Source organism: Hylobates moloch, unplaced genomic scaffold (genome assembly GCF_009828535.3).
Source record: "Hylobates moloch isolate HMO894 unplaced genomic scaffold, HMol_V3 SCAFFOLD_5, whole genome shotgun sequence".
In the NCBI taxonomy this organism is placed as follows: Eukaryota; Metazoa; Chordata; class Mammalia; order Primates; family Hylobatidae; genus Hylobates; species Hylobates moloch.
In genome coordinates, this window is record NW_026652280.1 from 98,477,392 (window position 1) to 98,493,123 (window position 15,732).

The 15,732-nt window shown below is 54.6% G+C and overlaps 2 protein-coding genes across 9 annotated transcripts; both read left to right on the forward strand.

Annotated features, from left to right (window-relative positions):
• Window positions 1-758: 758 nt before the first annotated feature.
• Window positions 759-10,373, forward strand: HDGF (heparin binding growth factor). Of its 2 annotated transcripts, none has more exons than XM_032154115.2 (6): window positions 759-1,169; window positions 7,113-7,189; window positions 7,340-7,478; window positions 8,138-8,323; window positions 8,608-8,834; window positions 9,030-10,373. In XM_032154115.2, the coding sequence occupies exons 1-6, from the start codon at window positions 1,083-1,085 to the stop codon at window positions 9,034-9,036; spliced, it is 723 nt and encodes a 240-aa protein (XP_032010006.1). In that variant the 5' UTR covers window positions 759-1,082; the 3' UTR covers window positions 9,037-10,373. The 2 variants fall into 2 exon arrangements, with proteins under 2 accessions (XP_032010006.1, XP_058295128.1); XM_058439145.1 differs by lacking the exon at window positions 759-1,169 and adding an exon at window positions 5,425-5,542.
• An 843-nt stretch (window positions 10,374-11,216) lies between these two features.
• On the forward strand, window positions 11,217-15,467 carry MRPL24 (mitochondrial ribosomal protein L24). 7 transcript variants are annotated; one of them, XM_058439148.1, is made up of 6 exons: window positions 11,217-11,296; window positions 13,995-14,246; window positions 14,330-14,425; window positions 14,634-14,737; window positions 14,995-15,125; window positions 15,236-15,467. In XM_058439148.1, exons 2-6 carry the CDS (start codon window positions 14,064-14,066, stop codon window positions 15,370-15,372), a joined length of 651 nt encoding a protein of 216 aa, XP_058295131.1. In that variant the 5' UTR covers window positions 11,217-11,296; window positions 13,995-14,063; the 3' UTR covers window positions 15,373-15,467. The 7 variants fall into 7 exon arrangements, with proteins under 7 accessions (XP_058295131.1, XP_058295129.1, XP_032010011.1 ...); XM_058439146.1 differs by lacking the exon at window positions 11,217-11,296 and adding an exon at window positions 11,358-11,464; XM_032154120.2 differs by lacking the exon at window positions 11,217-11,296 and adding an exon at window positions 11,360-11,464 and having other exon boundaries at window positions 14,062-14,246.
• The last annotated feature ends 265 nt before the right edge of the window (window positions 15,468-15,732 follow it).

Here is a 15,732-nt window from a genome sequence, read left to right on the forward strand (position 1 = left end):
CTTCACAGTTTACTGAAGGGGTTGAGTTTATTGGCATTCTACTGTAACCCACTAGAACTGAACCCATCTTTGCGGGGTTAGCTAGCCGTTGAGTCCAAGTCTCCTTGGCAAGACAGTAGCTTAGAGAAACGAGATCGAATGCACCCAGAAGGTGGCCAATTTGTGCCTCAACTCCTTGGCCATCATCTCCTGGCTACCAAACTCAAGCCTTTCCTCCTTAGCAAAGGCGGACGTAGGTCTCAAATCCCCGACGTTTCCAGGGCCACCCCCCCATACGGTAAGCACGGCGAGGTCTAGAGAGGACCCTAGCGCGCGGAGCGGCACGGCGCCCACTCCTCTCGCCCTGGGCGCCTAGCACGCTGCCAAGAACCGCGGGTGCCCAGTAAATATTCGTGGATTGAGATGGAGCAGAGGGCCGGCGGAAACCGTGTATAGACGTCCACACTTAACTGCGCTGGGGCCGCGGTGGTGAGCGCTCCGCGGAGTCGGGGGAAGGGCGGGGGCCGCTCCGTCCAGCCGGGCGCCAGCTCCTCCTGGGCGGGCGGGCACCCACCGACCGCGGGCACACAAAGCCTGCTCGGCGTGCTCGGCGATCGGCTCCTTATGCCTGTGGCGCCACGCGCCGTCAGGCGGCTCCAGGTTGGGCGTTGGGCCGTGGCAGGCCCTGGGCGTCAAGAAGCTGCACGCATCAAACCGCCGCGGGAGGGAGCGCGAGGCTGGGGGGCGGGGGGAGGAGGAGGAGTGGGTCCGGGAGGAGGGAGGAGGAGGAGGAGGAGTGGGGACCGGGCGGGGGGTGGAGGAAGAGGCCTCGCGCAGAGGAGGGAGCAATTGAATTTCAAACACAAACAACTGCACGAGCGCGCACCCACCGCGCCGGAGCTTTGCCCCGATCCGCGCCCGCCCCGTCCGTGCGGCGCGCGGGCGGAGACGCCGTGGCCGCGCCGGAGCTCGGGCCGGGGGCCACCATCGAGGCGGGGGCCGCGCGAGGGCCGGAGCGGAGCGGCGCCGCCACCGCCGCACGCGCAAACTTGGGCTCGCGTTTCCCGGCCCGGCGCGGAGCCCGGGGCGCCCGGAGCCCCGCCATGTCGCGATCCAACCGGCAGAAGGAGTACAAATGCGGGGACCTGGTGTTCGCCAAGATGAAGGGCTACCCACACTGGCCGGCCCGGGTGAGCAGCGCGGCCCGCCGCCCCCTAACCCCCTGCGGGCTTGGGTTGCATAACACCGGGAAGGGCACGAGCGCTCCTCGCGGAGCGGGCAGAGGTGGGGGCAGGGACTTGTGGGTCTCCGGCTCTTTCCCTGTCGCTTCCAAGCCCACCCGCCGGTTATATAATGGTGGAGGCGGGCGGGGGTGGGGGTAGACACCTGGCGGGCACGGCGTCCGCGCGTAGTGGCGTGTGCACGGCGTGGGGCTCCGAGGGCGCCGGTCACTTCCCGGCCTCCAGCTCCGCGTGCTCAGTTCCGCCCCCAGCCCCCATACTCCCAGAGGTTTCGAGCGCGAAGTCTGGCTTTGGGCCAGTCGTGTTATTCCTTCCCCCGACCCCAGGCGCCGCCGCCACCCCCCTTAAGACCCCTTAGAGACCCCTAGTTTGTTCATGGATTGTCGCCCCCAATTCAAACTCTTCTCTTCCTGGATAAATGGTTAAGAAGAATCCCAACCCGGAGAGGGCTAGATGGAGGCGGAGTTTGCTTCTAGGAAACTTTGGTTTGGGGCATCTGTAAGAGGTCTAAAGTTGGGAAGGTCGAAGGATCGTTGGGGGCAGCGTAAGGAGATCTACCTGGCTTGGAAATTATCCGTCAGAACCCATCAGCCCTCAGCTCCACAGAAATATTCCTCCATATGCTGCCAACTCAAATTTAGGATTGAGGTGGCAGATTCCCTTGTGGTATTAGGAAGTCCAGTCCAGACTGCCTCTTAATAGGGGTTGGGGGAGCCCAAGTTCCTTCCCCCGCTCAGATGTGAAGATCTTCCGCCAGAACGGCCCAGTCTCTGCCATGTGGTTGATTCAGCCCGCCAATATGAGCCCCCCCACAACCCCAGCACCTGGCCAGGTGGTAGGGTGGGGCCCTGCAGCCAAGCCTTGTGTGCTCATCACGTTTCCCCTAAGGACTGAGACAGGTTAAGTAAGGAGGATGGGAGGTTGCCAGTTGCTGGAGGAAAGGAAGGGGGATGGGGGGGCAGTGCATTTGGCAACTTAAAGTCGGTGTAGAGGGGCCTTTGGTTTTGGGCGAGGGCATGACTCAGTATCCTAGAGTGTAGGACTCCTGTAGAGTGAAATCCAAGGGCAGAAGGACTGCATGGCTTTGGGGTGCTCTTCTCAGTGTAAGTCTGTGTCTGTCTGGCCCAGGCTCATTCAGGGTATCAGGCCAACTTTGGGACCACTCAGAAAACTCAGAGACCCTTCCTCGCTCTGTACCCACTCCTCAGGAGTGTGCCTAATCCCACGTGCCTTGAGCTCCTGGTTCCCTGAAACTTTCAGATGGATCAAATGAGGACCAGCTTCTGCTAATGGGAATGAAGTACAAAGAGAAGCGGGACTCTCTGCGTTAGAACTCTCCTGTACTTTACCCTGCACCCTTTGACCCAGCTGGCTTCTTGGCCCAGATGCCAAGGCCCTGGTGGGTAGGACAAGAACTGAACCCGGGTCTCTACTGTTCCTACCTCCTGAGGGTGGGACAAAGTCCAGAGGCTGGACTAAGCCCTGGGGAGGGCGTGTTAGCTGGAATGTGGGTTGCAGGGAACCCCTTCTGCATCCGGTAAGAGAGAAAAGGGGTAGGGACACAGAAGGACCCACACTGGCCCCTGTGAGGAAGACCTCAAGTTTCTGGTGGCCTTTGGAGTAAGGGCAGTCCCTAGGACTAGGGATCCCATCCATTTCCTCTCCACTTTGGGCCTCCAGGACAGAAGGGAAGGACAGGGGAGGCAGCGTTTCTTCCTCTGTTGAGGCCTGGACCTTTTAGATAAAGTTAGAACTGGGGTAGGGAGATCAGCCTGGATCTCAAAGAGATAGGGCCCCACACTTTGCCTGTCTCTGGCTCTTAATTGTGATACTTGCAGGGAGGGCCACACCCAAGGCTGTTACCTCCCAGACACAGTCCCTTTGTACTCCAAAAGAACAGACCTCGAGTCTCCTCACCATTCCTTGGACTGTGTCTTAGTCCGTAGAGAGGCAGAGCCTGAGGGGCCCTTCCTGAGATGGATGAGAAGAGGGAACCTCACTGACTCGCCCATCTCATAGGAAGCCCAAATCTTCAGCCATAAAGAAGGCCCATGTGTGGATTTTCCTTCCTCAGTCCCTGCTACTGGGGAGGGTGGGTGATTCTGGGTGAAACTAGAAGGGCCCAGTGCCTGAGAGAGAGCCCAGCCAGAGGGGCCACGTGATAGGCAGGACCTGCGTGGAAGGATGGTGTGACTCCATCTTAACCTCCTTTCCCTCTTCCGCCTGCCTAACTTCCTGGGGGATCTCCAAGTACTTAAAAATTAACCTCCAAGACTTCAGGGATTTTCCCCCCTGGTCCATTTCTCCTTTTGCTGCTTCCTGTTTCACAATCCCAGAAAACCTGGGCAGCCAGGACCTCACCCGTCTTTCCTCCTGGTGCCCCTTCCCCCTGTACCTTCTCTTTTCTGCCTCTTGGGCTTGCCACACTTTCCTGGCCCCAACTGTCTCCTGCCCCAGATTTTCCGGTTCCTGGGTCAGGTTTGGCCTCAGCCCTGGGTGTGGTGGGCAGAACCCTGGCTGGCAGCCAGTGTGTGCTTAGCCTTCCCTGCTGCCTTCCTAAGTACTGGGTCTGTTTTTAGTCTGAGGCTGGGGGAGAGGTGTTCAGTTGTCTTTCCCCACTCTACCTGAAAACTTCAGATTCCTCTTTGGACCTCAGAGGGTGTCTGTGGCTTGGGAGGCTGGTATTTCATGTGCTCAGGCCTGTCTGATGGAATCAGGCAAATGCAAGGCCTAAGAATAAGTAACTTGCCTGGATCTGGAATGGTTAAGAGATAGCTGAGTTCCCCTATTGCTGGCTAGTGGAGGGGGTACAGTGGGGTCCCCAGCACTATTTGGCCCCACTCTGACCCAGTTAGCCTTGACTTACTTGTTCTGAGTCACAGCCTGGATATAAAGGCACCGCCTGGAAGACAGATATCTGTATTGGGGTACAGATCTCCCCTGAGACCTCATATCTTCTACGTCTAGGAATAACTGCCCTCCACTTCCAAATGTAAGAAAGGACATTTCCTTTGTAGCTTGAGGGATAGAGGTGTCACTGTAGAAGGGATTTCTCCTCTTTTGGGTGAAGGGTTAGAAATTCCATCAAGTGAGAAGAGCACACCTCCCCTGGCCCTTCCCCCACAACTGCCTACACTCTAGGTGAGGGAGCCAGGTGGGATGATGCTTTGGGGTGAGGTGCCTATCTGCTCAGGCCCCTGTCTTCCTCTCTCTTCCCTCTAGACCCATCCTTTATGTAGCTAGAAGTCAGCAGGGCTGGCATATCTGGTGTGCCTCATGCTATTTTTAATCCCATTCGTTCTTTTGTTTCTCCCCCCCGCTGGGGCTGGGCAGCTGGTGGCCTCCTGGGTCCCCTGCCACACCATTCAGCTATCTGCCTCTGAGTTTGCTTTCCATGGGAAGCTGGGGTGGCACGAGACGGTGGCCAGGTAGCCGCTTTGCAGTCTGTGCTTCTGCAAAGAACCTCATTTCTCCTTATTTCTGAACTTTCACCCATCCACCCCCTCTTATGAAGCCTCAGTTTCTCTTCTATCACACATTTACTGTGGGCATCTTAATGCCCTGGCTCAGGTGTGGGCACTGAAAATGCAGAGCTCTAAGTTCCAGCCTTAGACCTTTCAGTCCCCACCCCCACCCCTGGTTCTGGGTGCACACAGATCCACAGAAGAAAGGCCTAGGAAAGGCGTTTGCTATTATTGTCCTATGCCTGTCTCCTGGGATCTCTAACCCCTGGGGGCGCTCGCTTTGTTTTTTGCTTCCCCCTGTTAAGAGGAGGATGGGAGCTAGCTGGTAACAGGACCCAGGCGTCCTGGCTGAGGACTGGCTCCTCTGTCCCTGCTCCAGGTCTGGCTTCCTGAGAAGGACGCCCCCCTCCGCCCGCACCCCCTGCAGCGGTAATCCAGCCCTAGCTGTGGTTTCCAGCACAGCCGGGGACCCAGGTGCCAGACTGCAGGCTTGGGGGTGGGGTGTGTGTTAGTGTCCCTTCCTCCCCAATCCGGAGAGAAGGCGGGGGGGGGGGGGGGGGGGGGGGGGGCGACATTCCTGGTTGCTGAGTGGCCCCGGGGGCGGGGTTGCGTTGTCATGGCGATAGGGATCGTGTTTGTGGGGGGAACTGCGTGCCTTTCCACCCCCTGCTCTCACACCCGGCGTCTCCTGGCTGTGGGAAGGGCCCAGTTTGTGCTGGGCCTTCCTGGGGGGAAGGGCTGGACCTCTGTCCCCAGAGGCCACGGGGCAAGCGGGGAGGTGCCCAAAAGCCTGAAGATTACAAGTCTGGGGCAAGATGCCCCTCAGATTCATGCCCAGGGCCCCACCCCCTCTCCTGGGTGTGTCTCAGCGCATTCCCATCCACCCTCTCTCCCCAGGCCCCCAGTTGGGCCCTCTGTCCCTGTCTCTGTGTGTTAATCACTGCCTTGGCCTTTCTGTCTCTCCTGTTTGCGCCTGGGGCCCCAGTCATCATGGCCACCTGGCCTCTGTCCGGCGGGAAGCCTGGCTGCTGGGGCTGCTGCAAGTGCTGCTGGGAGTTGTAGTCCCCACCCGCCCCACCTTCACCCCCGACCCACCCCCGGCTCAGCTTGGCCTGGGCTTCCAGGCCTGATCTGGGAGAGGCTGGCGGGGCCACTGCCTCTGGATTCCCTGACGTGAGATTTCTGCACCTCTCACCTTCACCACAGCGCTCCTCACCATGGGCACACGTGGGGCAGGGGATTTAGTCAGGTGATCTAAGTCTGAGACCTGGCCCTCAACAAGTTGCTATGTTATTCTGGGCAAATCACTTGTTTTCGGGGCTCAGTTTCCTCGTCTGTAAAATGAGAGTTTGACTATGTGCCTTTCAGAGTTCCCTAGAAGCCTTTTGGCGGGCGTTGGATAGGCAGCCCTTTGACCTCACCCCTCCACTTCAGCCAGAGCAGCTTCCTTTTAGCCGTTTGGTAAATTCATTCAGTAAATAATTGTATACCTACTGTATGCTAAGCCCCGTGCTGCAGATAAAAGCAGAGCTGGTCTCTGACCTTGGGGCTGGTCTAGTCCAGATAGTGCACATAGATGTTAAATAATAATGTGAATCAGTGTAAAATTAGAACTGGGAAAGCACTGTAAAGGGGAAGTCTTAGGAAAGAGTTTTACCTAGGGAGTCAGCCGGGCCAGGAGTGATAGGGAAGCTTTCTGGAGGAAGTAATGGTGGAGCTGAAGCTAGAAGGACGATCAGGAGTGAGTGAGTATTAGAGACTGCAAGAACCATGGTCAGAGCAGAAAGGACAGTGTACTGGGAGAGGCTGATGAAAGCAAAGATGTGTAGGATGTACTACATGCCAAGTTATGGTCATTTCATCCTCACAGCCCTATAGCTTTAGTACTATGACTGTCTCCCTTTTACAGATGAGGAAACTGAGGCAGAGAGATGTTCAGTAAGTTGCCCAAAGTCATACAAGTGGGGGCAGAGTTGGGATTCAGATCTTGCCATTGTGCAGAAGGGGTGAACAGGTGGGCCCTAGAGTCCTTAAAAGGTATTGAAGGGTTTTGAAGCAAGGGGACGAAATCCTTGGACCAACATTCCCAAAGGCCCACTCTGGCTGCATTGTGGAGAATAGATTGTGGAGAATGGAGAAGGTGATGGCAAAGTCAGGGGGCTTTGTGGCCAGACATGTTGGGAGGCAGAATGGGTGCTGTCTGGCAGGTGAAGGAGAGGGACGGATTCCTGGGTTTCTGTTGGGCTTTCATGTCTGACTTCATTTGAGTAAAGTGTCACTACTAAAAATGGCCCAAAAGCCATCTTGCTGACTATCCTGGGTCCCTGTCCGTCTGATTTTATATAAATGTGCCTTGGAAGTCAGCCCCCCTGCCTCAGGCTCAAAACCTCAGGACTCTAGCAAACCTCACCCCCTCATCTCACCCCAGATTGACGAGATGCCTGAGGCTGCCGTGAAATCAACAGCCAACAAATACCAAGTCTTTTTTTTCGGGACCCACGAGACGTGAGTGGAGGCCAAAGGGGTATAGGTCGGGAGGGCCCCGGGAGGACTACTTTGGGGAAGGCGAGGTGGTGTTGATGCCCCTTTCATGTCGGGCTGTGCAGCTCAGGGGCAGTGAGGGGCTTGAGAGCACAGTCTCCCATCTCTCACCAGGGCATTCCTGGGCCCCAAAGACCTCTTCCCTTACGAGGAATCCAAGGAGAAGTTTGGCAAGCCCAACAAGAGGAAAGGGTTCAGCGAGGGGCTGTGGGAGATCGAGAACAACCCTACTGTCAAGGCTTCCGGCTATCAGGTGAGCCACTGCCTGCCCCAGAGACCCCGTGGAAAGCAGATGTGGCCGTGGGCTCTGGCAGTCCCCGGCCCACAGATGATGCTTAGTCTTCAGAAACTCCAGGGCTTTCAGGGTAGGAGCTAATCCGGGTGGTGGGAAGGGGGCTTCCTGCAAGAGGGGATAGGGTTGGGCTGTGTGGTGTAGTTGTGGTTAGGGACAACTGTGAGACAGCGGTCTGGGGGGCAAGAACAGGATGGAGGCGGTAAGTGGGGACAGGCCTTTGTTGGGCTCAGTGTGAGTATAGGACACGGCCTTAACTCTTTCCACAAAGGCTTCCAGGAGGAGGTGCTTGTGAGCCGGGCAGGACGAGGCGGGAGGGTGGGGGGCGGGGGTTGGCGGGGAAAGGGTCCTAGCTCCCTTTGGGAGAAGTTGACCCGAGGTTTTGCCTCCTGCTCCAGCCCTCCCCCCTCCTGCACAGAGCCCTGCCTGCCCGGCCAGTGGGTTTACCCCGGGGCTAATCCGACAGAGGTGGGTCTCAAATCACTCGTGAGACTGGGCACCTGGGTGGGGGTGGGGGAGAGGCGGGAAAAGGAAGGAGTGAGTGGCCGAGGGAGGGTCTGGGGAGGGGGCCCAGCATGGCAGTGACTGGTGCCACTCAGCCTGTGCTGTCTCTGCTGCAGTCCTCCCAGAAAAAGAGCTGTGTGGAAGAGCCTGAACCCGAGCCCGAAGCCACAGAGGGTGACGGTGATAAGAAGGGGAATGCAGAGGGCAGCAGCGACGAGGAAGGGAAGCTGGTCATTGATGAGCCAGCCAAGGAGAAGAACGAGAAAGGAGCGCTGAAGAGGAGAGGAGGGGACTTGCTGGAGGTAACTGCTGCCTGCCCAGGGTCTGGGCCCCCCTCAACATTCCCCATGGGGTATCCCACAGGAGCAGGGCTTTGCCTCAGGGGTGCCCAGTCTGAGAGGTCGATCTAGCCCCTAGTCTTGGGGCGTCCCCAGCTGACCAGATGGGACACAGAAGGCATTTCAGCTAGTAGGGTTGGGGAAGGACTGTGGGTGTCAGCCTGGGAAGGAGCCCCGGAGGAGAGGAGTGGGTGGCTGGTGGCCTCCCTCTCCAGCCTCAGCCCACTTCCTCTGTCGATCCTGCCTAGGACTCTCCTAAACGTCCCAAGGAGGCAGAAAACCCTGAAGGAGAGGAGAAGGAGGCAGCCACCTTGGAGGGTGAGAGGCCCCTTCCTATGGAGGTGGAAAAGAATAGCACCCCCTCTGAGCCCGGCTCTGGCCGGGGGCCTCCCCAAGAGGAAGAAGAAGAGGAGGATGAAGAGGAAGAGGCTACCAAGGAAGATGCTGAGGCGCCAGGCATCAGAGATCATGAGAGGTGAGTGAGCCCCCTGACCCCTTGGCAGCTGGACTAGGGGGGCTGGCCACTCTCGGAGAGGAGGATGAAAAGGGCCTGCAGTGGTCAGCCTCTCGGGAGGCGGGGTGGGCTCTCCTAGGAGACCAGCACTGGCTGGGGCAAGGCCAGGCCAAGGCCACGCCATTAACCCTTCTCCCCTCCAACCCTCCCTCACAGCCTGTAGCCACCAATGTTTCAAGAGGAGCCCCCACCCTGTTCCTGCTGCTGTCTGGGTGCTACTGGGGAAACTGGCCATGGCCTGCAAACTGGGAACCCCTTTCCCACCCCAACCTGCTCTCCTCTTCCACTCACTTTTCCCACTCCAAGCCCAGCCCATGGAGATTGACCTGGATGGGACAGGCCACCTGGCTCTCACCTCTAGGTCCCCATACTCCTATGATCTGAGTCAGAGCCATGTCTTCTCCCTGGAATGAGATGAGGCCATTGTGTTCCTTCCACTTGGAGCTATTTTCCAGGCTTCTGCTGGGGCCTGGGACAACTGCTCCCGCCTCCTGACACCCTTCTCCCACTCTCCTAGGCATTCTGGACCTCCGGGTTGGGATCGGGTAGGAATGGAAAGGATGGAGCATAAACAACAGGGTGGGCTTGTGGGGCCTGGGAGGGGCAATCCTCAAATGGGGGGTGGGGGCAGCACAGGAGGGCGGCCTCCTCCTGAGCTCCTGTCCCCTGCTACACCTATTATCCCAGCTGCCTAGATTCAGGGGAAGTGGGACAGCTTGTAGGGGAGGGGCTCCTTTACATAAATCCTTGATGATTGACAACACCCATTTTTCCTTTTGCCAACCCCAAGAGTTTTGGGAGTTGTAGTTAATCATCAGGAGACTTCGGGGCTCCCAAGTTGTTTGGGCCAAGGACCTGAGACCTGAAGGGTTGACTTTACCCATTTGGGTGGGAGTGTTGAGCATCTGTCCCTCTTTAGATCTCTGAAGCCAGAAATAGGATGCTTGGGAAGATCCCTAGCTGTCCGTTTTCCTTTCTGCACAGTGCTCAAGGCCAGCTTATAGTCATATATATCACCCAGACATAAAGGAAAAGACACATTTTTTAGGAAATGTTTTTAATAAAAGAAAATTACAAAAAAAATTTTAAAGACCCCTAACCCTTTGTGTGCTCCCCATTCTGCTCCTTCCCCATCGTTGCCCCCATTTCTGAGGTGCACTGGGAGGCTCCCCTTCTATTTGGGGCTTGATGACTTTCTTTTTGTAGCTGGGGCTTTGATGTTCCTTCCAGTGTCATTTCTCATCCACATACCCTGACCTGGCCCCCTCAGTGTTGTCACGAGATCTGATTTGTAACCCACTGAGAGGACAGAGAGAAATAAGTGCCCTCTCCCACCCTCTTCCTACTGGTCTCTCTATGCCTCTCTACAGTCTCGTCTCTTTTACCCTGGCCCCTCTCCCTTGGGCTCTGATGAAAAATTGCTGACTGTAGCTTTGGAAGTTTAGCTCTGAGAACCGTAGATGATTTCAGTTCTAGGAAAATAAAACCCGTTGATTACTATATTGGATTCTGACTGATTCTTTGGGGGTGTATTGGTTAACTGAAGACAGAAAGTGGGGTAACGGAATGCAAATGATTTCCAGGTCATCTCAGATTGAGGTAGAGGGTGTCAGCCTCCTCCATTCTTAGGCATTTGAAATCCAAACTTCTTGTGGGCAGAGTCGTAGAATAAACCACACCATTCATTCTACTCCTGCCCAGCCACTGTTTAACGCACCTGGGAGAGTTTTTTTTAAAAAAGGGTTTACACAAGAAGTGGGGTGTGGGAGGATGCCAGTATCGGCCACAGCCCAAGATGGCCATGAAGTGGGAGTTTGGAGGCTGGTTGTATAAACAATTTGACCCCAAAGGGCAAGTCAGATAATAGGATAACGCTTTCTCCTTGCTAATGCTAGGGGTACCTGCCACCCTTAGCTGGTGATGGGGTGGTAGGGGGAGGGGGAGTTGGTAGGGTGAAATCCCGCCAGTACTCCCCGAGTTAAGTGGAATGACTGGCTTAGATCATTTCTGTTTCCTTCCAGATCTAACATTTTGTAACTAGATCGGCTACTAGCATTGGAAGGGCCCACGTTTCATCCCTTCCTTTAGAAAGCCTACCGGCAGTTTTTTAATCTGCCCTGCCCCCACTCTAGCAGAGGACAGGGAGCGCATTGGCTGTAGCCCTGTCTGGAAAGGGCGGCCCTTTGCCTTGAACAGGAAGCCACAACCACCTAGAAAATGGAGCCTTCTCTAGAAACTACAATTCCCGGCGGCCTCCACGCAGAGCATGCGCAAGAATGTGCCAGGCGGGCCGACCGAACCAGCTTGCCTTTCGATTCCCGACATGCTTCATGGTGTGTTCCGGTTTTCTTGAGTTCCTACCCCGCCAAACTTCCTGTTTCCAGCTTTCTAGCGGCGGACTACAACTCCCAGCATGCTGAGAGGTAAGATGCGTGGTTGAGCTTCCGTTTCACACTTGGACTACATCTCCCAGAAAGTCGACGGGCGTGGCGGGGGAGGGGACGCTGAGGGCCCATGTGCTGAGCACCCGAAGTGCCGCGGAAAGTGGAGGTGAGGGCCGCCCGCCCCAGAGGTGCTCGTCCGAGAGGCAGGTGCGGGAAGAGCCTATCCTTTTCCCTGGCCATGGCTCAGTCGCCTCCCCAGGGTTTCTTTGCACCGGAAGTTTGGAGCGGGTGGGTGCTGAAGACAGCTAGGCCTTGGCGATGTCTGGGATGAGGCTGGTGGGGGAAGCATTTGGAGCCGTGACCTGAGAGGGCAGACCTTCGACCCCACTGTATTGCACGGCGCCTTCAGAACATGCAGGGAAAGCCCCACTGCGGGACGCTCACCAGCAGCATCTCCAGATTGTGAAGGGAAAGATCTCGGGGGCATGCAAGCTGCTCTGGGCTGGGGTGGTTCAGACCTGGATTGACTGAGGTGAAGGGACTCCTTGCACGATCACGCAGAAGGCTTGGGTCTTAAGATTGGCCCTGCTCCTGTCAAGCTGTATGAACCAGGGTAGTCACTCCGGCTTTCAGGGCCTTGATTTCCTTGTCTGTAAAAGGGACTTTATGATGCATCTGGCAACCTCACCTCCCTCACTGGGCAATGTGAAGACCAAATGCCAGCAATGAAATTCCCAGCATTAGGTTTGTCATATAGTAGTCCTTCCTAAGCATTTGTTGAATACTCACAGGAACACTTAGGCCAGTCAGCATTAATTGACAATAACAGGTGGGTTTTTTTTGTTTGTTTTTGTTTCTTTTTCCGAAAATAACATCGGCCTTTATACTGAGAAGTATAAAGAAGAAAAATGACCCAGTATCTCACCGTTCAGATAAATCGTTAATACATATTTTTAAATGCACATGGTTAGAAAATGCAGACGTTATGGGAAGGAACAAAATGGAATTAACAGACCTCCCAAACAGTTCCTCTCCCCTAAAACAAGTACTTTGGTTTCTTGTTTCCTTTCCATAAATATAACTGTGCTGGAATATATATTTGTATATTTACCCCAAAGGGATAATACTACTCACATTATTTTGCACCTTGCTTTGTTAAAATATTTAAAATATTTTTTTTTTTTTTTTGAGATGGAGTCTTGCTCTGTCGCCCAGGCCAGGGTGCAGTGGCGCTATCTCGGCTCACTGCAAGCTCCGCCTCCCGGGTTCACGCCATTCTCCTGCCTCAGCCTCCGAGTAGCTGGGACTACAGGTGCCCGCCACCACGGCTGGCTAATTTTTTGTATTTTTAGTAGAGACGGGGTTTCACCGTGTTCGCCAGGATGGTCTCGATCTCCTGACCTCGTGATCCGCCCGCCTCGGCCTCCCAACGTGCTGGGATTACAGGCATGAGCCACCGCGCCCGGCCCTATTTAAAATAATTTAAATGACACCCACAACTCTGTAAATGTTTATGGATGATGAAGCTGAAATTCAAAAGTTAAATATCTGGATGGGCATGGTGACTCACACCTGTAATCCCAGTACTCTAGGAAGCCAAGGCGGATGGATCACCTGAGGTCAGGAGTTCGAGACCAGCCTGGCCAACATGGTGAAACCCTGTCTCTACTAAAAATACAAAAAAAATTAGCGGGTCATGGTGGCACATGCCTGTAATCCTAGCTATTCAGGAGGCTGAAGCAGGAGAATCGCTTGAACCCAAGAGGCAGAGGTTGCGGTGAGCTGAGGTCATGCCACTGCACTCCAGCCTGGGCTACAGAACAAGACTCCGTCTCAGGAAAAAAAAAAAAAAGTTAAGTTGCCTAGTGTCATACAGTAAGATGATGGTGGAGCAGGGAGTAGAACCCAGGTGGTCTGACTTCCTTGTCCAGGGCTCTTTATGCCATTGTAGTATCTTTGCCTTTGAAGTTAGAGTTCATTTTTATCTATAAAATGAGGTTAATGGTGACTTCTTCATTTGGTTGTCCTTAGGCATAAATGAGATACAGGAAAGCACTTAGCATGGCACCTGGCGAGTTGCAAGTATTCAGTTAACTGAAGCACTTACCATTTATGCCTTCAGTTCATTCACTACCTCATTAGTTGAGAATTGAGTGGTTTAGAGCACATATTTAGTTGGGAAATTTAGGACTCAGTAATTCTAGAGTCTGGCCCTGGGTCCTTTTCCTTTAGAAAAGGAGCTATCTTAGGGAGGAGTGGTTATTTCCTATCTGAGGATAGGAATTCTAAGTGGGATAGAGACATTTTAACCCCAGTTTTTATTTCTGCTACCTATTTGTTCATTTCACCGACTTAAACTGCCTACCTTTTGGTGGCCATATGCCAGCGTTCCATCCTCTGTTTTCTTCCTGTCCTGCTGTTCATACATTGATTTAATAAGTATTTGTTAAGCACCTACGAGGGGCCAAGCTCTGGATTCAAGAGTGAGATAGATAACATGGCCCTTGTCCTTAATGAATTTTTTGGACTTTGAAGTCAGATATATGTGGGTTTGAATACTGATTCTCCAATGTAGTAGCTTTGTAATCATAAGCAAGTTACTTGACCTTTCTATTTTCTCATCTATAAAGATGATAACCTCTTGTGAGGACTCAGTGTGATGAGGTCCATTGAGCAACAGAGTAAGTGCTTTAAAAAATGTTCCTTCCCTTGCCTCTTTGCTCCCGTTTCTATCCATGTACCCAGAGCTGACAAGGAAGGTTTCTGAGTGTTTTGTTGGCAAAGGGATTTCTTACAACCTCCAGGCATGCGTCTTTCTGCCCTGCTGGCCTTGGCATCCAAGGTCACTCTGCCCCCCAATTACCGCTATGGGATGAGCCCCCCAGGCTCCTTTGCAGACAAGAGGAAGAACCCCCCATGGATCAGGCGGCGCCCAGTGGTTGTGGAACCCATCTCTGATGAAGACTGGTATCTGTTCTGTGGGGACACGGTGAGAGCCTCATACAGGGGGTAGAGCGATGGGGAACCTCCTGGGCAAGGATCTCCCTCCCTAACCTTCGTATCTTCCCACAGGTGGAGATCCTAGAAGGCAAGGATGCCGGGAAGCAGGGCAAAGTGGTTCAAGTTATCCGGCAGCGAAACTGGGTGGTCGTGGAAGGGCTGAACACAGTAAGTGGAGAGAGGGGATGGGGATGCTCAGGAAGCCTGTCTCATCTGTCCCTCTCCATTCAGAGCAGCGCAGGGTGGCAGAAGACTGGCTGAGGGGATGGTGGCATTACTGAACCTTCTACTTTTCAACTTGGGCTGAATGCGCCGAGTAGCAAGGGCAAACCCCTTTCACACCCCTTGCTTTCTGACACTCCCCTCTCTTGGACAGCATTACCGCTACATTGGCAAGACCATGGATTACCGGGGAACCATGATCCCTAGTGAAGCCCCCTTGCTCCACCGCCAGGTCAAACTTGTGGATCCTATGGACAGGCAAGCAACGGGGCTCTGGGCAGAGGGTTTCTCACCCTCTGGGTCCACAAAGTGCTGTCCAATGGGAATGGTGGGTTGGATGCTCTGGAAATTAAGAGGGACCATCTCATGGACATGATTCCCTGCAGGTAACCCCAACACAGAGGTGGAGAAACGCGGTAGTAACCCTGGTGTTTTGAACCATTGACTCCACTTTTGGGTTGGAGGGTGGCAGGAAACCTGGCTCGTAGGCCAGACTCACCTACTCTATCCACCAGGAAACCCACTGAGATCGAGTGGAGATTTACTGAAGCAGGAGAGCGGGTACGAGTCTCCACACGATCAGGGAGAATCATCCCTAAACCCGAATTTCCCAGAGCTGATGGCATCGTCCCTGAAACGTGGATTGGTGAGAGTGAGGGGCAGGAAGGTCAGGGGTGGGTGCTAGGAGTGAGAGTAGGGGACGTTAATGAAAGTTGGCAAGCCCTCCCACCCATCTCCTTTCCTCTGGCTTAACAGATGGCCCCAAAGACACATCAGTGGAAGATGCTTTAGAAAGAACCTACGTGCCCCGTCTAAAGACACTGCAGGAGGAGGTGATGGAGGCCATGGGGATCAAGGAGACCCGGAAATACAAGAAGGTCTATTGGTATTGAGCCTGGAGGAGAGCAGCTCCTCCCCAACTTCTGTCCCAGCCTTGAAGGCTGAGGCACCTCTTTTTCAGATGCCAATAAAGAGCAGTGTATGAGTCCTCCTGTGTACAGCTGCTGTGTGGTAGAATGGCACCCCTAATCCCAGCACACTCTCAGGGACTGAAGGGAAGAAGCTTCTTTCCTGAGTTTATGACAGAACCTGGATGGAAGTTAGCTGGCCTTAAAGTGGCCCTCCCAAGGGGTAGGGCCTGCAGATTCCGAGTTGGAGGCCAAAGAGGGGGAGAGAAGTCCCCTCCATGGAAATCTGTGAGTAACAGAAGCCGTCACCTACACCACCTGCTAGGGAGGCCAGTGGGGAGTGGC

Excerpts from the sequence above, each read along its gene's own strand:
- HDGF (XM_032154115.2), top strand. The coding sequence starts at position 1,083 with ATGTCGCGATCCAACCGGCAGAAGGAGTACAAATGCGGGGACCTGGTG. Across the intron at positions 7,479-8,137 it reads TCAAGGCTTCCGGCTATCAG|TCCTCCCAGAAAAAGAGCTG; the intron begins GTGAGCCACTGC and ends TCTCTGCTGCAG. Across the intron at positions 8,324-8,607 it reads GAGGAGGGGACTTGCTGGAG|GACTCTCCTAAACGTCCCAA; the intron begins GTAACTGCTGCC and ends GATCCTGCCTAG.
- MRPL24 (XM_058439148.1), top strand. The coding sequence starts at position 14,064 with ATGCGTCTTTCTGCCCTGCTGGCCTTGGCATCCAAGGTCACTCTGCCC. Across the intron at positions 14,426-14,633 it reads TCGTGGAAGGGCTGAACACA|CATTACCGCTACATTGGCAA; the intron begins GTAAGTGGAGAG and ends TCTCTTGGACAG. Across the intron at positions 15,126-15,235 it reads CGTCCCTGAAACGTGGATTG|ATGGCCCCAAAGACACATCA; the intron begins GTGAGAGTGAGG and ends CTGGCTTAACAG.